Source organism: Mauremys reevesii, linkage group 16 (genome assembly GCF_016161935.1).
Source record: "Mauremys reevesii isolate NIE-2019 linkage group 16, ASM1616193v1, whole genome shotgun sequence".
Lineage (NCBI taxonomy): Eukaryota > Metazoa > Chordata > Testudines > Geoemydidae > Mauremys > Mauremys reevesii.
Genome location: NC_052638.1, coordinates 31,948,152 through 31,974,314, shown reverse-complemented (window position 1 = coordinate 31,974,314; position 26,163 = coordinate 31,948,152). Strand labels below are relative to the sequence as shown.

Below are 26,163 nucleotides of genomic sequence, written 5' to 3'. Positions count from 1 at the left end.
AAGAGCGTGAAGTCAGTGGAGCCTAAAGGTTCAAAAACCCAAATCAATTGTAGCACTTAAGAAATCCTCATTTTAAGCCAGTTTCATCAGTTAGGGGATTCAGACGCTGGTTGTTTGTATATGGTGGATTGGTGCAATTGGAAAATACCAAGACCCACTGCATTAAATAATCAAACACGATAGTTTCCAAATTGCCCATTGGCATCTGATCATTTTTCAGTGCTCTTTTCTGAACACACAGATGAGGATCACTGAGCTTGCTAACTTTTGTACACTAGTGGGTGCCACAGATTTACGCTACTTGATTATTTATTTAATCGCTTTTTGGTTAGAAGGAAAAATCATTGACCAGGGCTTTGGCCTTGACCACTTTTTGCTCCATTTGCCCATTTTAGTTTCTCTAGGTGCCAGGCCAGCATTGCATAACCTTGCCCTTACTGGGCTAGAAATACATTTGCCATTTCCTATGAGCTAACAACTGCATCCAAAATGACAGTTGGTTAGGTCTCAGCCCCTGCCTTCACTTTACTGCAGCTTAGGACTACTCTGTATGGCCAGTGCATGGCCCATTTCCCAAGACTGGGCAGCAGGATGACTGCAGTGATGTATGGCTATTTGCTGACAATGATGACTATTGTGTCCCCTTTGTATTAACTCTCCAGCCATTCATTCATCTTTGAATCATGGAGAGTAAATGATCATAACGACACATGGTCATGGTCTAGTGATCAATATATAAGCCACCTGGTAGCTGAGGGCAAACAGAGCCAAGCAACATGCTTATAGTGGAAGAAACCAAGATATACAATAACTTGTCAGGGGCTAAGGTTATTAGACCACAGTAGTAATACTGTTAGTTAGTACCATCACATTGTTACTGCTGCTTGTTAGGCAAGAAATAGTCTCTATGTTTCTTTCTCTAGGATTTGTTAGAATAATACTTTACATTTCTATAGCAGCTTTTATCAGAAACTATCAAAATGCTTAATAGTTGTTAATATATTAAGTTATAACACACCTCATGGATGTAGTGTTATCCCTCTCTGGGGTGTTGGGGCACTGAATCACAGCAAGATTAAGCAACTAGGCTGAGGCCACACAGCCAGTCTGGGGTGGAACCAGGAATAAAAATCAGATTCCGAGTCCTGGGCTTTAAACACAAGACCATACCTTTCTTTATGAAAGCAAAGAATAGGCCTCAGGATAAAGGAACAACACAAAAGCAAGTTTCATTATTAAAGAAAAGTTATTTTCCTGCCATAATGAAGTTAAGACAACACGAGCACATGCTTTGGCAAAAGATTCAAACAATTGAGAAATGTATGACCACAGATTAGAGCTTGCCAAGACCTCCATTTGGACTCAAGAACTAGGATATATACCTTAGTCATAGCTTACATAGCGCTCAGCTTGGTGTGGTATCAATATACCATAACTTTCTTCAGTGAAAAATCACCTCTCTTCAGTGGCTTCAGACCACCTAAATGAGCAGTCTCCATAGGCTCCTTTTTCAGATCTGTGGAATCTGAAATCCTGATAACTATACATAGTAATCAGGTCTGTTGCTTGTGAACATTTGTAATGTCATGGGTCATCAGTGGGGTTAGAACACAGGACTTTGGTCTGGTAAATACCAATAGAGTCTAGAGTACTTGGGATATAAGATTTGTCTCCTGTAACAAAGTCCGTCTCTCTAAGAGAGAGAGACACTCAGAGTCTATGTTAAACAAAATGCCTTCATTCTTCTGCTAACTATATTCTGTTGTTCTTCAGCCCCTTCCTCCTCACAGTCATTCCTTGGAGGAGTGAGCAATACAGACTGCTGGGCTGTAAATGTAATTATTGGAGACTGCAGCAGATGGCACTGTAGACAAAGAAATAAAGTTGAATATGCACTATTGGCACTATACAGCTCACCTGCTCCCCAATAATTGCATACCCATTCCTGTCTGCCTGCAAAGACTTAAATTAGTTCCTGGCCTGCCCTTCCATCACATTTGAGAAGTGACACTGAAGGAGTTCCTCATGTCAGTCAGTCATAAGAGGTGTTGGCTATGGATGTGCCAATTTTTACAGCAGAGAACTTACAGTAGCAGGGCTGGGAGTACTGAAAAGCACTGCAACAAGCTCCCTGCTGGGTGCAGGCATCCAAAAGGGAAGGGGCACTTCAGTGACATGCTCACCTCTGACCTGCCAGCCCTAGGAAGCGCCTGCACAAGTGACCTATGACAGAAGAGTGTTCCAGATCAACTTAGTAGCTAAAAAGGTCACTTGTTTCAAGATTGTAGCTCCAAGGTTTGAAATCCATAATTAACAACTTATTGGTGACTACTGGCAGAAAGCGGTTATTTTAAGAGTGTTTTCTCCTCGTTTCATTACCTCCTCCCAACAATCAATGGCTGAAGTTGTATGCTGCTAGGTTAATTGGAATATGGAAATTAGTTGTCAGCCAGCTCTCTTCTAAGGGGGAATCAAAGATATTCAGCCTAAGTATCTACATATCCTAAGATATGCTAACACAGGGGTAGGAAACCTATGGCATGCGTGCCAAAGATGGCACGCCAACTGATTTTCAGTGGCACTCAGAGTGCCCAGGTCCTGGCCACCGGTCCGGGGGGTTCTGCATTTTTATTTAATTTTAAATGAAGCTTTTTAAACATTTTAAAAACCTTGTTTACTTTATATACAACAATAGTTTAGTTATATATTATAGACTTATAGAAAGAGATCTTCTAAAAACGTTAAAATGTATTACCGGCATGCAAAACCCAATTAGAGTGAATAATTGAAGACTTGGCACGCCACTTCTGAAAGGTTGCCGACCCCTGTGCTAACAGTATGCAAGATTTAATCTCCTAGTAAATAGTCATTCAATATTAAAAAGGGTGTCACCGTGCCTCAGTAGCTCACAGCCAGGAATACCAGATTCAGGACAATCTGCTGAGAAATAGGGCAGACTCACTCCAGATGTGGGGTAATTCTATCATTAGATTATAGCAAACTAGTAACAAAAGTAAATCAGTGTGATGAGACAGAAGTTAACAGGAAGTCAAAGATGCAGTCTGTTTAGACATTCCGGCCTTTGTCTCACCACCCAGACAGTGGACTCTATAATAAGTGGTTACAGAAAACCAATTTCATCAAATATAGGGTCCTTCTAATCTCAAGAGATCAGCCCCTTAGGCAGGTCAATATATAACTCAGCTCTTACCCAATAATCACACTGCTGCCAATCCTTTATTAATAAAACTTTAGATTTTAGTTACTAAAAGAAAATAAGAAAGTTAATAAATCATATACATACAAATAATTGCAGAGTCCTTATATCAGGTTTGTTGCAGCGATGGAATAAACTGTAGGCTTGTAAAATTTCTCTGGTATCTTCCAAAAAATTTTTAGTTGTAAAATCTATAGTCCAGAGAATGAGGGCAGCAAAGAGGCAAAATAGAGAAATCTCAGGCATCTTTTATACCCTTTTCCACGTGCCTGGAAATGTACTGGCTCAAACAAAGCTCACAGCCTCTCGAAAGTTACTAACCCAAGATGGAGTCCAGGGTCACCTGAGCATATCACATGTCCTTACCTGGTTTGATGAGTCACCCATATTCTTGCTGAGACATACATAGGAAAAGGACCTGGAGAGTTGATTCTTCTTAATGGCCCATCAAGCTTGAATAGTTATTCACAATGGGCTGGCGAGATTGGGGGTGTTACCCCAGGAACAAACACATTGGAGATACAGATACAGAGCCAATATTCATAACTTTAGATACACTGATGATGCATGGATTTCACCAGAATAATCATACTTGATAGACTAACTTTTTCATTGACACCTTTCATGGTACATTTTGTAAAAAATTTCTTGCAATTGTTAAACAGTGGTAGCAACGATACAAATGGACATTTTCAATTAGACAGCATCACGAAGGGTTATATTGAAGTACGTGTATAAATACACTTCAGATCACACAGAGAATGATAGCAAGTTTAAAAGTAGGCGTGTGTGTGTATATACACACATGCACTGTAAATAACTACTGTCTTTCATGTGACATGTTCTGTATGAAAGATAAAATACAAAAAGAGTTTTGTCTTAAAATCCCTGTCCTCGTGTCCATGTGAGATACCTTTATGGCATCCCTCAGGGTTTACAATGTTTTCTGTGAAATATCCATGTATCCAATATTACTGCTTCAGGAGTAGTAATATTTATATTTATCACGGTAAATTACAAAATGATAACACCCAGCTCTTTCCATCAGTACAACTCAAAGCATTTTTTAAAGGCAATCAGTATCATTATCTCCCTTTTAAGAATCTGAGGCACACAGCTGATGGTCCAGATCCTCAATGGGAGTTAGGCACCTAAATACCTATGATGATATGGGCTGAAGTGACTTGCTCAAGGAAGATATCCCAGCAGGCTAGAAGCGGAGCCAGAAGACATGAGTTCCAATTCAGTTCTCTATCTACACTCAAAACCCACTTTTGAACTGCTGCTTCCTGCTTTTCACCCAAAAATAACTGCAGGTGAAAAATGGTTAACACTTAACTGTCTAGCTATCTTATTTATGGGCACAATCAGAAACTTAGAAATGGAAGGTCTACCATTTACACCAAGAATTTATTGTTGGTGCTACTGTTTGCAGGCACAAAACAAGATAGGGCTAGGATTTAAACAAAAATCCTCTGATGATTTTTGGGTGTCTGATTAGTTTTGCTTCCTTTCAGATTTACTATACTTTAGGTCAGGGGTCAGCAATCTTTGGCACGCGGCTCGCCAGGGTAAGCACCCTGTTTGTTTATCTACCGCATCCGCAGGTGTGGCCGATCACGGCTTCCACTGGCCACGTTCGCAGTCCCAGGCCAATGGGGGCTGCAGGAAGTGGCACTGGCTGAGGGATATGCTGGCCGCCACTTCCCGCCACCTCCATTGGCCTGGGATGGCAAAACACGGCCAGTGGGAGCCACGACCAGCCGGAGCCACGACCAGCCGAACCTGCGGACGCGGCAGGTAAACAAACCGGCCCGGCCTGCCAGGGGGCTTACCCTGGCAAGCCATGTGCCAAAGGCTGCCAACCCCTGCTTTAGGTATATGTTCTTATCTCAACACTCAATGACTTAGGGGTGAGTTTTTTAGAAGCACCTAACTCACTTGGGCACATCACAAAATCCCACCCTAAAGCACAGATTCATTTACAACATTCAGTCCTCAGCATTAGTGAGGATTCAGTGTGTAAACCCATGAGCCCAAAAACACTGAGCTGAGTTGCCCTAATGTAATAAAGTCCTTTTGTCATCAATCATTTACACACTGTGTACCAAAATTGCATACACACCTGTACTATTTTAGTTTTGAAAACTAAATATTTATTTATATACATATAGCAATGATCTTTTAACATCCTCTCCCCCCCACCCCACCCCACCCCACCCCACCCGATCTCCCAACCCCAGACAGCAACTCTTTAAAATCACCAAGATAAAATCTCTTCTCTTACCTTTGTTTGGACAAGTCACCAAATACAAGTACCTCTTTGCAGCAATTACAAAACCAACTTTTATGAAACTTCTTGGGTTTAACCTTCAAGTCCCTCACATTTTATTAAAATGAAAAGCCACAATAAAATGGAGCAAGAAAATCTCTAGATAATCACATAGGTATTCACCCACGAAAGGTTATGCTCCAATTCATCTGCTAGTCTATAAGGTGCCACAGGACTCTCTCCTGCTTTTATAGATAATCACAATGAAGCAGCCCTTTAAAAAAAAAAAATCCTGAAATTTCACAGGATACATATGACTCTCACAAAGTGATATTTTAAGGAAAAAATATGCAAGTTAAATTAAGCTACTATGCTTTTGCAAATAAACGTGTCATGCAGCTAAAACAAAAAAGGATTAATTTACCACTTAGTGGAATAATACTTACCATTAATATAGCACTTTTCACCCATACGTCTCAAAGCACTTAATAAAAGTGAGTAAATCATTGTTCCCATTTTGCCAAAGAGGAAACCGAGGCATGGAAGTTAAGTGACTTGCCCACAGTCATGCAGCTAACAAGCAAGAGATGGGAAGAGAACACAAGCCTCCTCTGCCTGTCCACTTCAGTACATCAATTATGGGTTTTTCCCCCATAAAAAGCATTTACCATATACAACACATGTTAATGCTTAATATTTCTTAACAAATCAGGTAAATTGTGCATCCAGAAATGTTGCTGTAAACAGAAGGCAAAAAACAGTCAGTCAAAACAGAATAATCTGCCTTGATCAGAGAATTACATCTTTTCAAGAAAAAAAAAGTTTCTAAGACATTTTGCAGAGACATGTCTGTACCTAAATTAGCGTAATCCCTCCCAAAATATAGATGGGTGTGAATCAGCAAATCATGTAAATGCTGCTGTTGTATAATGGGGTATAGAAGGATAATTTGGTCCATAGTACATTACGATTGAGTACAATATTCATCTATTACAGTATTTATATAGACTGTTCCTCTAAAAGAGGAAAACATTTCAAACAAGATTATTATTTTATGGACCAAATTCTGCTCTAACAGCTATCCCCCTCTATGCAGCCCCAATGAAAATCATTTTTCTTACTGGAAAAGTTTGTTTTCCAAGTTATATATATTTATTGTAAACATTTAAACAAAGATCCAGATCCATAAAGCCCAGATTTATGTCAATGTAGAAAACACCTGCTCACTTGCACTACAAAGTCATTCTCTCTCTCTCTGGCCCGCTGCATATTCAGTACACAATAAAACAGCTTCAGCGGGACTGAGAGCAGCCCACATCAGAATATTCCATAGTCCAATAATTAGGAAACTCACTTGGGAAATGAGAAACCCCTGTTCAAATCCCTTTTCTTCATCAGGAAGAGGAGGGAATTGAATGAGGTCTCCTACATCCCAAGTGAGCTCCCTAACTCTGGGCTAAAAGGTAGCCAGGTGGATGAAGAGGCCTCACATATGTTTTGTGTGGAGTGACACATGTGCCACTTAGGTACCCAAGTATGGAATGGTGGGAGTTAAGGGATATGTGCGCTTAAGATACACAGTCAGGAACCTCTCGTGGAGTCAGGTGCCCATCTTCCTAAGAGGGGTGAGGCTTAGGAAACTCCCTCTGTTTGGCATCTGATATTGGCTAACTTACATGGTGTCTTGTCTACTGTGCCAGCTTTTAGAGATCCCATTCTTTGGTGCCTGTCTCTCCCCATGCACGGTATAAGGTGCCTAAGCCCCTATCTCAGGATTTGTGGATTTCAGTGATTTTCAAGGCACCTAGAAGTTAGGTATTGCAACACTTAAGTCCATTTATGGATCCAGGCCAAATTATTGAAATTCTTGTTTCAAACTAAATTTTTAAAAATCATTATATATACACACACATATATACATATATACATATATATACACACACACCCACACCCCTACCTCTACCCCGATATAACGTGATCCGATATAACATGAATTCGGATATAACGCGGTAAAGTAGCACTCCGGGGGGCAGGGGGTGGGGCTGCACGCTCCGGTGGATCAAAGCAAGCTCGATATAATGCGGTTTCACCTATAACGCAGTAAGATTTTTTGGCTCCCGAGGACAGCGTTATAATGAGGTAGAGAGGGGTGTGTGTGTGTGTGTAAAAATACACACAGACACACACACACACACACACACAATGATATACATATTTTTTACTTTTTAAATTCTGACTTGAAACAAGAATTTCAAGAGTTTAGGTTTATGATATCTATGGTAGAAATACCATAGCAGTTATTTGCCCTTTTGACAAACACTAGCCAAAATAATCTGATACAATAAATAATAATTTCACCTTAGAATTGTGATTTAATGAAAGTAGGTTTCTGAAAATTGAGGATACATGTGAATATTTAGTTATCTGTACAAGAACCTTCCTAAGATTCCACTGACTGTAGGTTTTCACCAGTTTGCCTGTTGCAGTGGTAAGTAGAAATCTCAAATACTTGTTTCCTAATTCAAGTTGATACAATACATACTGGATTAACCTTTAAAACAAACCCTTTCTGAGTGGTAAAATGGAAAAGGGAGAAAGAGGGGTAGGAAAAGAGGGGGAGAAACACCAAACCTCCCCCCAAAATAGGAAGGAACCCCCCTCCCCAATATTCTAAACTGAGGTTTTTTATTGAAAAAAATAGACAAAAGATGTTTTCCCTTCCAAAACCTATAGAACAAAAATTACATCATACTGACACCTTTCACCATTTTATTTTCCATGTTTTGACCAGCTCTAGCTGGAACCATGACAACAAAATGTACGCCTGAAGGAAACAGTTGCAGTCTTTACAATGATGTTTTGGCCGCTACTACTTGATTCTCTTAGAGCAGCCGGGAATTTAACCCTACCCTTAAACTGCAAATTCTGACAAGTGGGGGACACACCATCTCTCAAGAGAGCACCCAAACCCTTTGCCACCTCATCCAGATTTATTCCCCTATCTACCAGCCTTACTCTCATCTCATTTGTATTACCCCAGAGTAGGAAATAGATACATGAGTTTTCAACCAGTCATCTGAGATTAAGCTGTGACTTCAGTGGGGCTCCATGTGGGCCCAAGGATCTGCCCCTGTGCATCACATTGCAGAACTGGGGCTTGCACCTCTGGAATCGGTGGGAGGTTTGCCAATAATTTCAATAGGAGCTGGACCACAATCTCAGAGGAAAAGCTGAGGCCACTTAATTTTTTTTTCCCCAATTAAGGGCTTGACCCTGCAGCCTGGTATCACATGAGCATCCCAGTGAAGTCACCCAGACTAGTCCATGAAGCAAGGACTGTAGGATCAGCAAAAAGAACATCAATTCCTCCATTGGGTGGGGGGAAGTGACTTTGGATCCTAAAAGGGTTGAGCAGGTCCCTTTAAGTTTTAAATAGCTGTGCTGAATTTGAGGTCCTGGATTTTTTTTTGCAGTTACCATTCATTTTGTTTGTCCTATAAATAGGTCTATATCTCCACAGTGCTGCATCGCGTTCCTTCCACCTGTTTATTCAAAAACTGTGGTAAATAATCCATTCTGCTTAAAATCCTCTGACACTTGCTTGGAGTGTCGTATCTTGGCAGACAGTGCTTCAAAGATATCATTCTGATCCACTGCTGTAGCAACCCTGTAAAGTAATTCTTCCAAGGATTCCAAGCCTCTCAATCCAAGATTAACACCACAGCCTGCCAGAAAAAGGGGATAAAATAAAAAGACATTTAGAAATGGGGATTAATGTCACAATGAAATATTTGCCAATTAGCACATGAAGTAGAGTTGTTGATCTCCTTTGCTTTAAGCAATCAAAATCAAGTGTCTGATAGGTTTCACCACTAGAAATATTGATTTAAACTTGATTATATATAATCTGTTGGCAACCCTGATCCAGCAAAGCACTTAAAGTATCTTCTTAACTTTAAGCACGTGCTTATGTATTTTACTTGATTGGGGCCTGTATTGTCTGCCAGAGACTGGGGGATGGAAGAGGTGTCCATCAGTAATGCTGATATGTTACAGAAAGCAACCCAATGATCAGAGACAGATTCAGGTTTCCTGGGCTCCTGGGCCAGAGCAAGTGGGGGCCTCCTCCCCGTCCCTTCTGTCTGCGGTCTCACCCCTATCCCACCCCTTCTGGCTGTGGCCACGCCCACAGCCCCACCCCTTTCTGCACCTTCCCCAGGAACCCGCCCCTGTTCCTCCCAGGGTTCTTCCCTCTTCCACCCACACCACAGCCCCGCCCCTTTCTGCCCCCCCATCAACTGCGGTCCCAAGACTGGAGAAGCTCTGGCCCCATGCCACAGCCCGGGGTCATAGCAGGGAGGGATTGTTCCTCCAGTCCCAGGGCTGCAATGGGGGTCCTGATCCTGAGGCTTCCCCTGACATCCTCTGTGCTTCTTCAGGGAACCAGGGTCGGGGCACTGGGGCTTCTCCCGCCCCACCCACTGCTTCTTCTGGAGAGTAGGATCGGGGCACTGGGGGCTTCCTCTGCTGGGCATGGAGTTGTGGGCCACTGCGGGCTTCTGCTGGGGAGGCTTCCCCCATTCCGTGGCTTCTGTCGGGGTTGGGAGGGCATGCTGTGGTGGTTTCCCCTGTCCTGCAGCTTCTACTGGGGACAGGGTTGGGGAGCGTGGGGACTTCCCCCTCCCGACCCGCCAGGCGACGGAAGCCGGGGAGGGGGGCAGTTGGTGGGTCCCAGTCCCCGTGGGCCCAGTGGCTATTCCGCCACTGCTGATGATATGGCAAAGAGTTTCTTTCACAATTTAGAGATATAGTAAATTCCCTGCTGCTCTCAGATGATCAACTATCAGCAGCAGTCATAGTGTATTTATAAAGATAGCAACTGTTTCTTCCAAATACAGATCTTGCCTCCATGATTCATGCCTCAGGATTAGACTACACAGTGCATTGTACATTGTCACTCATTTCCTAATGGCTTTAAAATATAGCCCAATCTGTAGTAATATCTGACTCTCAGGCTCTTGCCCATTTGTAATAATTCATATTTACGTTTATAGCAGAGCTAAAGACAGAGCTAGCTTGCTAGAGGCTACATGTAGGCCATAAAACAAGTTTACTACATCATTATTTCATTGAATTCCAATTTAAGATCATTCATTGTTATTGCAAGATCCATTTAAGCTTTCTAAATCCCTTAGTTTTTATTCAAATTTAGTTTTAGTATGTCCAATACATTAATTTTAGTTTGTATCTTTTGCATACAAAGAAACAAAATCTCAAATATCTGGAGGTTGAAATAGGATTCGAATGGACCTTACTGATAAGTATGTTTCAATTTTCTCATTTCTAACCAGAAGCAATCTTGTACATAGTTTGCATGATCAATCCGTTAATGAAACATTCATGGAATCCTGCATAGTTGGAATCACAGTCATATGGAAAACAAATTGAAAATAAACATGGATAACTTCTTAAACGATTCTCTGTTGCTCTAGTTATAACACATAGTTCTGTAGTTCTGAAATTACACTTTTAAGGTGGACTCCAAGGTCAAGACTGGTGAGGAGCAACAGTGATTTTTTCATAGCTTCCTAGATTACAAGCCCAGAAGGGACTACTGTGATCATCTAGTCTGCTTTCCTGTATATCACAGGCTATAAAATTTCCCTGAATTAATTCCTGTTTGAACTAGAGCTTATCTTTTAGAATTGCACCCAATCCTGATTTTAAAACCGCCAGTGATAGAGAATTCACCCCAACCCTTGGTAAACTGTTCCAATGGTTAATTACCCTCACTATTACCTTGTGGGAAACTATTTGACCTTGATTTGCTTGTTACTTCAGCTAACTGAGATACTGTTTGACTGTTCTAAAGTCCATATAATTCTACCACTGCTTACCTTCATAAGAGCAACCAGATTGCTCAATCACTGATACTGAATAATACTGGTAACGGTCTCATTTTGTGTACACAGGATGTTTTTTCTCCTTTCTACCTTCTATTGTGGTGTTATGCTTACAAATCTGTAACACAAATTCCAACTCACCAGTGTCAAAATTCAGCACTCTGGCTGCTTCTCCTTCGACAGTGACCACTACATTATCCCCTTCAATAAAGGCTGCTGTAACCCTCCTATGAGAAAGCATGATCTCAAAGAGTCTTCTACTACACTGGACATGATGTAGAGTCAATTCATTCACCCTGGGTTCAATATCCATCTTGTAGGCATTGAAAGATTGGTGGAATATGTTCTTCATTATCTAAAAAACAACAAAGTGACTAGTGAAAGGTAACAATCTTAATTGCAAACCCCACATTTGCACACCCAACAAACAACTGTGCATGCATATTAGGCAGTTGTGCATCTACAGAGATGCACAAAGTTGGGTAATCATAGGCTCAAAGAGAGAAATAAATGTCTTGCCCCTGGCAAGGAAAAAAGGTGGGAGTGAAGAGTGAGCAAAAGAAAATTAGTGATGTTTATTAGGGTCCCCTCCCTCAAGGCACCAAAAACTTATGCACATGCTTAATTTTACACATGAATGAGGCTACCTTCAGAGGACATGGAAGTCACAGAGACCTCCCTGACATTCTCTGCTTCAGCCTGAGGGGCTGCAGAATTCTGGAGCTGGCAGCCAGCAGGGCCCTGGCAGGGTTTTCCAGCGACAGGTGACAGACTCCTGAGGGGGCCCTCCTCAGGGTTCTCGCAATGGGCAACAGCCTTGCACGGGGGGAGGGGGGCACCTCCGGCAAGTGGCTGGGGGTGTCCCATTTTCTCCCAGCCAATGTGGGTGGAGTGCCCCCGCTCCCCCCAGCTGCGGATGGCAGAGAGGGATCCTGGCAGTTCCAAGCCACCATGGGACAGGGAGAAAGAGTCACAGCAGCAAAAGTCACAGACAGGTCACAGTTTCCATGAATTTTTGTTTAGTGCCCATGACTTGTCCATGACTTTTACCAAAAATAACTATGACAAAATCTTAGCCTTACACATGAATAGTCCAAATGACTTCAAAAAAATTAAGAACATAGGGAAGAGTTTGCAGGTTGGGGGCCCCTGAGGTTCCTCGGGGAAGGGACTGCATCATTTTTGCTCCTGTATAACCCTTAGCACAATGGGTTCTCATTAGGCCTTTAGGCACTCCTGTAATGAACATGGAGTAATAATAAACTACTAAAAATAGAATAGGAAGGGTGATTACCAGCCCCTTTAGAAAGGAGGATGGAGTTGAACATTAACTACAAAAATGAAAACAAATGAAGCTTTCACTGTGAAGGCTTTAAAACTGGGGTTAGATAATTAGTTAATTACAGAGGAAAAATCAAGGAGATGGAGCATAAGTAAGTAAAAAAAAATCATTAACATTTTTTATGAATATTAATCACAAGCACTCTTTCTTCATCAAATGAGCCATCACTAGCAGCAATCTTCACTCCTGATCAATGCTATCCTTAGTTTCTTTACACTGATAACAATACAAACAACCCCCATGCATGACACTGTTCGTTTACTTCTAAGATCTAAATGTGTCTCTTAAAAGAAAGCAGAATGCTGTGTTCAAAGAACATTCTATGCCTATGTTCAAACAATGATATGATCTGGTCTTTCTTGCTTGCTTAAACCATTTGCTATGTAGGGAATTGGATATCAGAAGAAGCTTTGCTTACTTTTTGCAAATATCAGATGCTAAGTCCAGGTTCCCACAGGTTGCACAGGGGGAAATCCAGGAAATGTCATGATATGGAATAATATCACTACACTTTCCCCCGAAACTGAATTATCTTCAGTTACATGTATAAACTTGAATCAAAACAATCAATTCACTTATAAGAGGCTTCCATACCCACCCCACCCCCAACACACACAAACAGGTGATGATCAGCTGGCTTTTCTAAACAAAAGAATTTCTTAGCACAAAAATTGTGACTCAGGAAAAAATGAATAGCAAGAAAATAGGCCATAATTTTTTGAGTAAAATGAAGCCATTACTACAACACAAAAGGCAAGGAAGCTACATAACTGTTATTGTTGACTACAGGGGGAGAAAAAAAAGGGAATACTAACACCAGAAGATAGCATCACAATGCTCAACACTTACATAGCACTTCCCATCAATAGCTTGGCCTGATCCTTTATCAGTAATGCCAACACTATTTTTGTCATATTTTCAGTAGGAACCAGATAAGTCCCAACCCTATAAACCCTTATTCATGTAAATTAATCCTTATTCATACTAGTAGTTCCATTAAAGTCAATGAGACACTACTCCCATAAGTAATCTTTACTTATGTGTGTCAAACTTGAAGGGTGCAGCCCTGGCCAATCCTAACACCCACTTCTATAGAGCACAAGTCATGGGTGTGATTCAGCAAAGCACTTGAGAATGTGCTTCAGTTCCTGTCAAGTCTGTTAAAGCACGTGCTCAAGGGATTTGTTGGTTCAAGGCCATGAATCGCATTTTGCAGAAGCGGAGATCCTGGAATTAAGTGACTTGGCCAAGGCTATGCAGCAAGTCAGCAGCAGAGTTGAAAATATAATTCCAGAGTTCCTGGCTCCAAATCAGCCCGTCAGCACTCAGATTCCACCCAAGTTCTGAATCACACTTGTTTTGCTAAGGAGCTGTCAGAATGCTAGGGATTCTTTATGGCTAGGGAGATGGTCCTTTTTCCTATTGGATAGAGATGTCTATAGTTTGTTCACAGAATTGGCAAAACCATAGAGAACATTTATATTTTTAGTGGATTTCTGTAAAATGAAAGGAATTGACCATTTCAGCTGATATTTTTGCTAATAAAAGTCCCAGTCCTGTCTCCCCCACAAAGAAATATAGCTGATTCTCTATGTAATGGGGGGGGAGAGGGGGAAAGACTGCTAACTTTTCTCTTCAGGCTTCACCTCAACTTTAGGTTCTTGATTTCCTAATGGATTATTGTTCCAGCTAGCAGGTAGCAGAGAAGTATATCAACCTGTTAGTGCCCGATGTTTCTTGAAGTTGCATTTTTGCATAGTTATTTAGTAACTTCAAACTCACTCACTTGCAGTGGGAAACTGGACATCCCTTCCCCCCTCTTGACCCTCATGAGTCTTCACTTTTCTTTCTTCTGTTATTCAGCCTGGCTATAAAGAGTTAACAACCTTATTGTCAGACTTAACTGTGGTCCCTTCACTAAGGATAGAGCCACACTGGAAAAAACAACCAACATCCTCCGGTAGTGAATCTCAGAGCTCGGGTCTACAGACTTGGGCTCACAGGACAGCACTAGAAGTAGCCAGGTAGACGTTCCATAGCAAGGCAGAACTTGGGCTCTAAAGCCTTGGAAGTATGGTGGGCTTCCAAGCCCGAGTGCCAGCCTGAGCACAGCGTCTGCATGGCTATTCTTAGCATTGTGACATGAGCCTCCGTCTGTAGACCCAGGCTCTGAAACTCACTGCGATGGGGTTTTTTGTCTGTTTGTTTGTTTCTTGTAGTGTAGAGATACCCAAAGATGAGCTTCCCAGTTCACTTCACCATAGCATCTGCCAGTGGATAAATGCTGGGAGTTTTATCCTTAGTAACGGTGATTTATAGCCAAGCTCCTTAAACCAGGACTCTGCAATTGTGACAGAGCCTGTTTAGCCTAAGGCTCACTCACCACTCCGTGCACTTGGCAAGTGTCACCACTGGGACAAACAGAGGAGATAATTGTTTAAGGACTGGATGATTAAGCAAATAACAAGGTGATTCAGCTTAAGGAAGGCCAGAGAAACTGAGGATCTCAGGCAGTTAAGAGTCCCTCACCATCCCCCGTGTCTGAGGGCTGGTCTACACTGCGGGGGGAAATCAATCTAAGATACGCAACTTCAGCTATGATATTTGCGTAGCTGAAGTATCTTAGTTCAACTTACCTGACCATCCTCACAGCGGCAAGTCAACTGCCGCGGCTCCCCCATCGACGCTGCTTACTCCTCCTGCCGAGGTGGAGTACAGGCATCAATTCGTGGATCGACTTATCGCGTCTCTTCTAGACGTGATAAATCGATCCCCGATAGATCAGTTACTACCCGCTGATCCGGCAGGTAGTATAGGCGTACTCTAAGAGAAGGTAAAAGCCTGGGGAACAAGGACTTGGGGCAAGTCTACACTACAAAATAGTCAACCTAAGTTATATCGACATACAGCCATCACAGTAATAAAATTGCTTTTGCATGTCCACACTACAGTAGCTTGTGTCCTCACCAGGAGCTCTTGCACTGATTTAACTCTCAGTGTGGAGCACTGTGGGATGGCTTTGGAAAGACAGCAACAGGCGATGTAAGCAACATAGCGTCTGCACTGACACTGCGTCGACCTAACCGCACTGACTTAAGCACTATGCCTCTTGCGGAGGTGGAGTTATTAAGTCGGTGTAGTGGGCAAGTCACATCGGTGGGAGCTACATTTTAGTGTAGAAGCTTACAGAGTTAGGTCGACATAAGGCAGCTTACATCGACCCTAACTCTTTAGTGTAGCTCAGGCGTCATGTTATATAGCATAATGGAAATGAAGTACGTGGTATCGAACTTGCCACAGGTGTGGGTGAGGACTGTATGCAGCAAGGAATCCAGGGTGAGGGAGTCTTGCCCTGTGACAGCAACATTACATTTATTTTTTAAATGGGTTAACACAGTAGAACAGTCTCCTTTCAGATATTCTGGAGATACCCATAACGTTATCAGAGAGCTCAGTTAATTATTTTCTAGCTGAATGTGATTAAGGTACTAGAAAAGTGTGAGCTGTTAACAGTACAGTCATTATCTGGGCTGGACTTTTAACTGGTTGCCTCATTTTCAAGCTATTGCAGTATCCTAATTTCCATGCTACCGATAAAGGGGGAGGATTTTAGATTTTATCTGCATCATCAAAACTGCATACCAGCTTTGTGGAGTGGGACAGGAAAACACTTCACTTCATTTTAAATAAAACAAAACAACAGAAACCAACCCTACTCTCTCATTGTAATTAGAAGAAAGAAGTGAACAATTCTCCAATAAAGTTAAAAGGGAGCTACAAATATTACTTGCATTGAAGGGAAGTAGAAAACCTGTATTTGTGATACATGTTTTGCTTGGTTGGTTCCCCCAACACACACACATTCATAGCAAGAGAATATGAAATGTATTTTGTTTGGCAGTACTACAGCTGGAAAATGAACAGCAGCTATATTTCAGGTTGGATGAGGTCTTCCATTCATCCTCCTTGCCCAGTTGTCAGTTTCTCATTACTTTTTGAAGTTTCCCCCTCTCTGGCTTAAGTTTCCTTAAATAATTAAATTCATTGAAGAAGAGGGACTAGATCCTGGATCTCCCCCCCCTTGAGTGCTCAAAGCACCAGGTTACAATGTCATTCTCAAGCTTGCGAGAGTCCTCTGGCACAGGGAATGGCTGCAACAGGAGAGGGACTACCTCATCAGAATATCCTATAGGTCACTGGTTAGAGCACTCACTTGAGAGATATCAGATCCCAGTTCAAATCTCTTTCTCCCCTCTAGTGGAGTGGGGGGGATCTGAATCAGCGGTCTCCCACATCTCAGGTGAGTATCTTAGCCTGTGGGCTAAGAATAATGAGGGAGCTCATTCTCTCCCCCAGCTTCTTGCTAAAATAGCATAGGTGCCTAACACCAAGAGAGGATGGGCAGCTTTGAGAATCCCAAGCAGAGGGAGATGCCTCCCTGCACCTAGACATAGGCATCTATCTCTGAGAAATGGGGCACAGCTTAGCACCACACCTCACCTTGGCATCTCCCATTGGCTAGCAGAGGTTTGGAGCAGCATAGCATGGTGGCTTTTCTGAATCTCTCCCCATTAATTGTATTATGAGAGGAGCTTAGGAACCTTACCCAGGCAGTGTAAATCCCAGTGATTTGCTAGGTATGGTGATGCTCCCAGTAACCATGCCAAGTTTCTTTGTGAATCTAGTCCCTGCCTTCACACACAGAGAACCAGTTTAAAATCAGGCAAGAACCCAAAGGTCAATTATGTACAAACCAATAGAAAGATCACTAATGAGAAGCAGATACCAGTCACAGGGGGCATGATTTTGCATTTATCTGGAAGCATACAGCATGTTTGCTTTAAACATACCTATCAATAAGAAAACAGATGTACTTTAATAAAGTACAGTGAATTGTCCACATTTATCTAATATATCAAGCAAAGGGCATAAAGTAATTCTATTAGGGAACCAGTTTATTTCCTTAACTTGTTTTTCTTAAGCATGCTAGTACTGTGCTAAGCACCCACAGCTTCCACTGACTACAATAGGAGCACTGGAAACTGATCTTGGAGTGGAGTCCGAATTTCTTGCCTTGTCCCTGTCCTTCGTTTTTATGATGGGCTGAACCTACCTACTTTCCAGATTTCAACAGCCCTGTAGATTGTGCAGAGTAGGATTGAAAACTGGGTTGGGATTTGGATAAGGTTCATTTAATTGTTTCCCTTCCAAAGTGATACACTGGTTCACAAAGAGCAAATTAAACATCTGCAGTCAAAAATGCTTAATATAAGAAAGACTCATTCTTAACTTTTTAATTGGACGAACATAATGAATAAATTACTCAACTGCCTGGTTAATGTCCTCCATCTGAGCTCAATGCAGCATGGTAAATAGACATGCATAGCTGCAGATTTATGGTCTGTCCTTGCCAGTAGATAAAGAGCAGAAGTTACTGGTTAAATGCAGACAAGATTTTTGTTCTTTCAAGGGCTCTCTTGAGATTGAGGATGGTTGTTGCAAATTTGTTGTTACTGTAACATATTTTAATTGTGAAACTGCTTATCTGAGGACTTCCTCCATAGAATAAATTCCATTGGCCAACCCCGAAGTTCCTATTTTAAATCAAGAAACCAAGCTCTCCCTCTCTCCCTTTGTGTGTGTGTGTGCGCGCGCGCGCAAGCACAGGACAGGACAGGTGGAATTTTAAGGATCTAGGGCTGTGTGATTTTTAATAAAATTGGCAATACTTTTTTTTTTGGCTCTTAAACAGTGCTTCTGAAAAAGTCAATCGAAGGCCATAGGCTCCAGCCTTGGTCCCTGGTCTGGCCACTTTGCACAGCTCAAACAGAACAAAGCAGCCCTAAAGGGAAACCTTTACTCCGTGTAGGGAGCAGAGGAGGTAGGCCAAGGTCATGGCTAGAAGTAGACAGGGCCAGGGCTGGAGTGCATGGCACTCATCCCAATACTGATTGTGGGGCTGCTGCTGCTGCCAGGGTAACACAGAACAGCTTGACCACCTGCCCTTTGAAAATCAAAATGTCTTAACTTGGGCATCCATAAATTCAGGAATCCATAATCACTAGCCACATTTGAAAATTAGGCCGGCATATAAAGCTTGTGTGTTCAGAACCTCAGCTCCCAATTTAACTGTCAATCAGGAGTTTTGCCTCATTACCCCAGTCTTTTTTCCGTGAGAACCTGGAAGCTTTAGCCAAGAATTGACTATTTCCCTGGTAGTTTTTATAGAGCCTGTTCACATACAGGATTATTTGTATACAGAGATTGATGCTGCTTGCTGGACTGCTGATCACCAATTCCTTGGATAATTAAATTTCCAGAAGACTCTCTGGTGCCAAAATGCTAAAATGATTGAAACTGCACTTGGAGAAATTGTGTCATTTTGGGGGAAAAGGAAAGGGTGTTCATGCAGTGGGTAACATTACCTGCTAAGCTACTGAAGCTGTGTGGTCACATGGCTGGCTTTATAGTAGAGTGTTTAGAGTGGCACAGAGTAATACCCACCCTTATGTGCCATTCCATCCAAGATGCATGCCTAACTGATCTCATTGTTTCCTTCTCCTAATCTCATTTGTGTCTTCTTCCATCTGTCCTACTATGCCCAGACCTCCTTTCCTAGTCTGTTCTGACATGCGTCCAGCCTTGTCTCCTGAAAAATCACTTCTTCTGTGAAGTCTATAAACCCTCGTCCTCTCCATAAAGGAGTGTTATTAAAAAAAGAAAGACAATTGAACAGATAATTACTCTACACCATGGTAAATAAGCCAAAATGGTCAGACTTCCTGGCATTCTGATCTTTAGTAAATACTAAGATTAAAGAATAGAGAGTAATTGTATTCCTTAATGTTCACGTTTCAGGGCATGGACAAAATTGTCATGTCACCAGTGTTTATGAAAACTAGTATGTACCACTCTGATCAATATGTACCACTCAAACAAGATTAAAAACACACGTAATTCCTGAGGCTAAAATTAGCTCTGACGTCCTATACTCATAATTCATAGTTAATGAATAGTTCTATCATCAACATTGGTATTTTAACAATTGTCATAGAAAAACAATTATCTTAGAAAATGGTGGTATCAAAACAGACAACCTATGTTACAACAGTAAGCTAACAAGTCACAGTATTCAGCCTAAACATCAAAAGTGTCTTTGTAGCTCTGAGGCTAAATGCAAGGTTTTATTTTGTTTTGTTTTGGAGTACTTACCAAGCCACTATACATTGATAAGTGGTAGAAATGAACTGTTGACTTTTTGTAGCAGATGCTTGCGTCACTCAAAGAACATAGTGATTTTATTCAAAAAATTCTAGAGTTCAGTAAACAAAGAATGATAAAAGATTATTTAGAAGATGGTAGATCTGCAGAATTGTTTTTCCTGTTAACCTTTAACAATAATTTCACCTTGTATAAGATATTCATTGTGTTCAGATAAAATATATTATTCAATTACAAAAGGTAACTAGCTTCTAACTTGTTCTAATCTCTTCCTGGTGCAAAATCTTATCTTCTTCGCAACTGTATCTGCCCAACATTTTGCAAAGTGAAGTTGTTTGCTGTTGAGAATAATCTCCAGCATTCTGCTCTGAAAAGGCTCATTCTATCCTAAGATTCACTCAGCACAACAGACAATTGCCACTTAAGTGGTAACTAAGTAACCACATGCTCATTTCCTTGATCTGGCAGGTTAGTAACCTAGCACAAGACTATTTATGAAGATGACTCACCAGAATGACTATTAAACACTGATGATATATAGAAGAAAAGGTATTATTTAGATATAGAAAAAAAGTCAAAAGGAAAGCACAATATTTCTACAAGATAAAAATAAAACGCTATCCTGTGTATTTCAAATAACCATACTGTGAATGGGAAAAGAGGGAAGGAAATATCCTTACTAAACTGCTATGAAGAAAACTATTTCTAATGTATGTATTATATCAAACAATGTTGTATTTTGTCAAAGGCTGACTCTGCTGTGATAAGTCATGCAGTAACAGGGTTCCTACAATGATAGGGCACCAGAAACAGGAAAGAATAAAGAACAAAACTGCGAGGAAGTCATTTCAAATTGAGGATTGTGGTGTGCATTTTCAATACTCATTCTACTCCCCCCCTCATCCACCTGTTATCTCTTTCCTTTCTCCAGTAACGTATGCTGGAACTGCAGAAACTAGTAATGCTGCTACCAGTAAAGCAGGATCCTGCAACATAGTAGGATTAGGTGTGCCTACTCAGAGTACTCAGACTCAGAGACGCTAAGGCCAGAAGGGACCATCACGATCATCCAGTCTGACTTCCTGCACATTGCAGGCCACAGAACCTCACCCACCCACTCCTGTAATAGACTTCTCACCTCTGGCTGAGCTACTGAGTCCTCAGAACAGGATTTACAGAGAATCTACCATTTACTCTAATTTAAACCTGCAAGTGACCTGTGCCCCATGCTGCAGAGAAAGGCAAAAACAAAGCAAACAACAAAAAATCAGCCTCTCTGCCAACCTGTTTTTTAATTGTATCTATCTAATCCAGGGGTGGGCAAACTTTTTGGCCTGAGGGCCACATCAGGTTTCCAAAATTGTATGGAGGGCTGGTTAGGGGAGGCTGTGCCTCCTCAAACAGCCAGACGTGGCCCGGCCAACGCCCCCTATCTGACCACTCCTGCTTCTTGCCCCCTGATGCCTCCCCCCCCGCCAGGACTCCTACGCCATCCAACCCACCCATTCCCTGTCACCCAGGGGGGCCGTCAGGACTCCTGCCCCATCTACACCCCACCCTGCTACCTGTCCCCATACCGCTCCTGGACCTCCTGCCCCTGACTGCCCCCCGCCACCCCATCCAACCCTTCCCTCCTTTCTGACTGCCCCCCCGGAGCCTCTGCCCCCATGTTCCCCGCCCTCTGACTGCCTCGACCCCATCCACACCCCCACCCCCTGACCCCAACCCGAACTCTCCTGCCCCCTTACCGCACTGCCTGGAGCACCGGTGGCTGGTGACGATACAGCTGTGCCACCCAGAGCACCAGGACAGGCAGCTGTGCTGCCCAGCTGGAGCCAGCCACACCACCGCGCAGCACAGAGCACTGGGTCAGGCCGCGCCTCTGCAGCTCTACCGCCCAGAGCATTGCACCAGCGGCACAGTGAGCTAAGGCTGCGGGGGAGGGGGAACAGCAGCAGGGAGGGCCAAGGGCTCAGGGGCTCAGGTAGGAGGGTCCCGTGGGCTGGATGTGGCCTGCGGGCCGTAGTTTGCCCACCTCTGATCTAATCCGTACATTTTCTGAAAGATTGCACTCTATACTGTATATGTTTAACATGGTGGACTGCACTAACAAAATATCTGGTTTGGAAAAATCTTGGGCCCAATTCTGGATGTCATTTATACTGGTGCCACCACTGAAGTAAGTTTTCATTACCCTGGTTCCTGATTTACACTACTAAGAGTGAGATCAGAATCGGGCCTTTTGCGTTAAGCAATTTGGGCAAGTTAAACAAAGAAGGATCATAAGCCCTACTGTGAAGTGCCCAACAGAGGTTCTTTTGGCTGACAGGGTGACTGTACATTGAGTAGGGCTTTTAAAACAAACAACAAAAAAAGCTGAACAAAAACCCCTTGCCTCTCTTTTCCTCCACTCCATCTCTGATTCCAACCTGCTGCTTCTTGTGCCATCTCAGTGATGCATGTCACGTCTTCTGGCTGCAATCCTATCTTTCTCTCACTAGCAAGGCCCTGAAGATGTACGTGTTACAAACATCCACTTGTATAACAGCATAGCAACCTCTCTGAATAAAACTTGTTTTAAAGATGCTTTATCAATGAGTGCAGAATGTTCAAATGCTTGGACACGTGACAGTGTTGAACATTTCAGACATGTCTCTAAGTCTGTAGAAAAGGTGACAAACTGAGAAAAGGGACACATTTAAATTCAACTTGTAGTCATTCATATCACCCTTGAACTACAGAAACAAAGTACACCATGAAGACCTTTATGCAATTGCCATTTGTCACTGAGTCATGGTCAAACCACCCTCAGCTGGTGCTCAAATACCATGTGGCTGGTTGTCTTATTATAACCCAGATAAATTAGCATAGTATCCTTAAATCACGCAATTGACGGGAGTGGGGAGGGAAGGCACAACAGTATGGGTTAATTCTAGGCCCCTATATTGTCAAGAATTGTGTAAGATATCAACCAGGTCCTTTTAAAGTCAATGGGCTTCACCCTTGTAGAACTGGAAATGGTACCCCAGAGGCTCAGCCTTAACCTTAAATTGCCACTTGAATAAAAAGATATTTAATACCAGTTGTCCCATTACCTGTCCCTGAAGCATTCCGCTGGATACTTCTCAGTTGTTTATTGCCTCTTGTTTATGGTCTTTTGACCAGTTTTTTATTCTGATTAAAAAACAATTTGAACTAGTTTCAAATAAAGCTTCATGAGACACTATCAAACACATTAGTAAAGGCTACCTATATTAGATCAATTGCATTCTCCATCAATTTTGTAACACCATCAACAAATTTAAAAAGCAGTTGCATTTGCTTAGCCTACTAATAGGGTGTTAAGCTGATCCAGTGAGACCACAAGCAGTTATAGAAATGTATGTTGAAGGTTACATTGTGTTTAATTTCAGATATAATACAGGAGCCTGAAAAGCATATTGCAAACTTTTCACTGAATGATGTGTCCACATAGGACCAGTTTTCAGAGAGGCTCAAGATGTTGGGTACTGGGCACTTTTGAAACTCTGATTGTAGGTGCTGAGCACTTGAAAAAATCCGGTCATAAGTAGAGGTGGACAACAAGATTTGTTCATTTGCTTGCCATTCCAAAAAGCCACCCACACAGTTTCCTTTTGATTTTGCCCATTTTTAAACTATTTAATTGTTAATAACATTTAAAAAAATTTTGAACCAAAATCTAAATCGATTTTTTTTTAAATTTAGAAGAATTTGGTGAAGTCAACATTAATTTGATGTCACTGACTGCATCGTTTGCTGAAAATTCCACCCAGCTCTAGTAATGATTTTCTTGAAAATCTGGCCCTGGCTCCACAAGATGTTTGCACTGATGCTTTAATTTCTGTCACTGAATCTGAACCAGAGTTTGTTTTTCAAGAGAGATTGAAGGGGAAAGCTACTCCCAAAAAAGGCTGCACTTACCCAGCCTTTTAAAATGAAAAATAGATCTTTGAAGAATAGTGGTTTATAATGTGCCCTCATTACTCACATTTCAATTGCTTTTCTTGGCACAACCTATGTATACACAGGGACCTCCATTCCCTAGTTGGATGGAATCCAGCATTTTAAATCTGTGATTAAACTCATAAAAACTTCATGTTTACTGGATCTCTGGTGGCATGAGCTCTGAAACCCTGTTAATAAAGCCTTCAGCACACACTTGTATTCCTGCACTAGGCATGGTACTCACACAGATTTCTTCTGCAATACATATTCTCTTCATGTTCTAAAGGCTCAAAAACGTTAGACATGACAGTGGTAAAAAACAGACCTCATTCCTACTCACTAAAGGCAGTGAGTAATTTGTGTCTGGGTTTGCTGCACTAATTTTGAAAGTAAAAAAATTATTTAAGCCCCAGGACCTCTTTCATAACCAATTAAAACTGGCTGACGGCAGTAGTAATAAGCTGGCAGCACAGCAGGAATATGCTACACCCTGGAAAAGAGTGTAGTAGTAAGTTACCCTCACCACCACCAAAGCAAAGCGGCACAACTCCTTCTCAGCTGCACTGCCCTGGCAGGGCTGCTATGTGCCACCCCTTACTCAGGATTGAGCCAATGGCTCAATCTTACCCCTAGCATGTATGTTCCCATCAGTTGCTGTGGGATTCACATGGATAAACCTTATTAATGCTAATAGGTAGAGCTAGCCAAAGAATGACAATTTCATTTGTTGATAACTTTTTGAGGTTTTGAAATTTGTTTTGTTTTCATGAGAAATGAAAAAAAATATTTTTTTTTTGGTTAAAAGACATTGTGTTGAAAAAGTGTCTCTGGGGAAGTGACCAGAGACTTCACTGTGGACCTCAGAAACCTTCCCAACAAAAACTTACTCAAAATGGATACATCTTCATAAACCATTTCAGCTTTGATGAAACAATTGTTCAACACCACCACAAACTTCACTGACAGAGTTCTCACCAGCTCTGCTGTTAGGAGTGTAATGGGGCAGGCTCTGTCACCATTCTCACATACTGGACAGAGCTTGAGAGGTTTCTGGGGGAAGTGACAACTTTGTGTGATTTATTTACATCCCCATCACCAAACACCAAGACAGTTCTGTGCAGCAATATTTACAGTGTTTTTCTACTGTTAGCCCTTTCCCATAGGGCCAAGGAAGAACACAGATCTCCATTTCTTGAGCTGTCTGAACACACTCCATACAGCTAGCCTGGGTCCTCACTCCTCCTACTTCCTTCCTGTGTCTTGTATAGCCCCTGAAGCTGATGGGCTAATTGGTTTATCAGCCCTCCCAGCCTATTCAGCTAATTAGCTTGCATATCCCGAATCAGCCTTTTCCTGGGTTGCTGACTGATGCCTAAGTGATCACAGTGCTGGCTCCATTGCTAGCTTCCAGCACTCTGTCATAAGGAGATACACATGAAAATATCAAAATTGAATATTTCTAAAGAGCTGTAGTCTCTGGCAGCCTCACAGAGAAGCAGCTCTGATGGATCCCAAACCTTAGCTGACTTAGGGTATATCTACACTGCAGCTGGGAGCATGCCTCCCAGCCCACATAGACAGACACGCTAGTTCTACTTGAGCCAGCATGCTAAGCATAGCATTATGGATGTTGGGTACAGGTGGTGGTGCAATCTAGCCTTTAGAGCAGAGGTGGGCAAACCACAGCCCGCGGGCCACATCCATAGCCCGCAGGACCCTCCTGCCCAGCTCCTGAGCTCTCAGCCCCTCCCCTGCTGTTCCCCCTCCCCCCGCAGCCTCAGCTCACTGCGCCACTGGCACAACGCTCTGGGCGGTGGGGCTGCGAGCTCCTGGGGCTGCGCAGCTGCAGAGCTGCAGCCTGACCTGGTGCTCTGTGCTGCGCGGTGGTGTGGCTGGCTCCAGCCGGGTGGCGTGGCTGCCTGTCCTGCTGCTCTGGGCAGGGTGGCTATAGCGCCGCCAGCGCTCCAGGCAGCATGGTAAGGGAGCACTGGAGTTCAGAGTGGTGGGCAGAGTGCGGGGATGTGAATAGGGGTTGGGGCAGTCAGAGGGCGGGGAACATGGGGGCATGGGTCCCGGGGGGGCAGTCAGGAAGGAGAGGGGGAGTTGGATGGGGAAGGAGGGGGTAGTGAGGGGCAGAGGGTCTGGGGGAGGTCAGGGAGAAGGGGTGGTTGGATGGGGCAGAGGTCCTGGGGGGGCAGTCAGGAATGAGAGGAGGTGTTGGATGGGGCGGCAGGGGACAGTC

The 26,163-nt window shown here is 42.6% G+C and overlaps 1 protein-coding gene across 6 annotated transcripts in view; it reads right to left on the bottom strand.

Moving 5' to 3' along the window:
* Positions 1 to 8,241: 8,241 nt before the first annotated feature.
* Positions 8,242 to 26,163, bottom strand: part of LOC120384240 — a 48,217-nt gene continuing 30,295 nt past the window's right edge. For all 6 annotated transcript variants that reach the window (XM_039502630.1, XM_039502628.1, XM_039502632.1 and 3 more), the window contains 2 exons: positions 11,534 to 11,747; positions 8,242 to 9,214 (listed from right to left, as the gene is read on the bottom strand). In XM_039502630.1, coding sequence (XP_039358564.1) covers positions 9,036 to 9,214; positions 11,534 to 11,747 — 393 coding nt within the window. In that variant the 3' untranslated portion in view covers positions 8,242 to 9,035. The remainder of the gene's footprint in view (positions 9,215 to 11,533; positions 11,748 to 26,163) is intronic.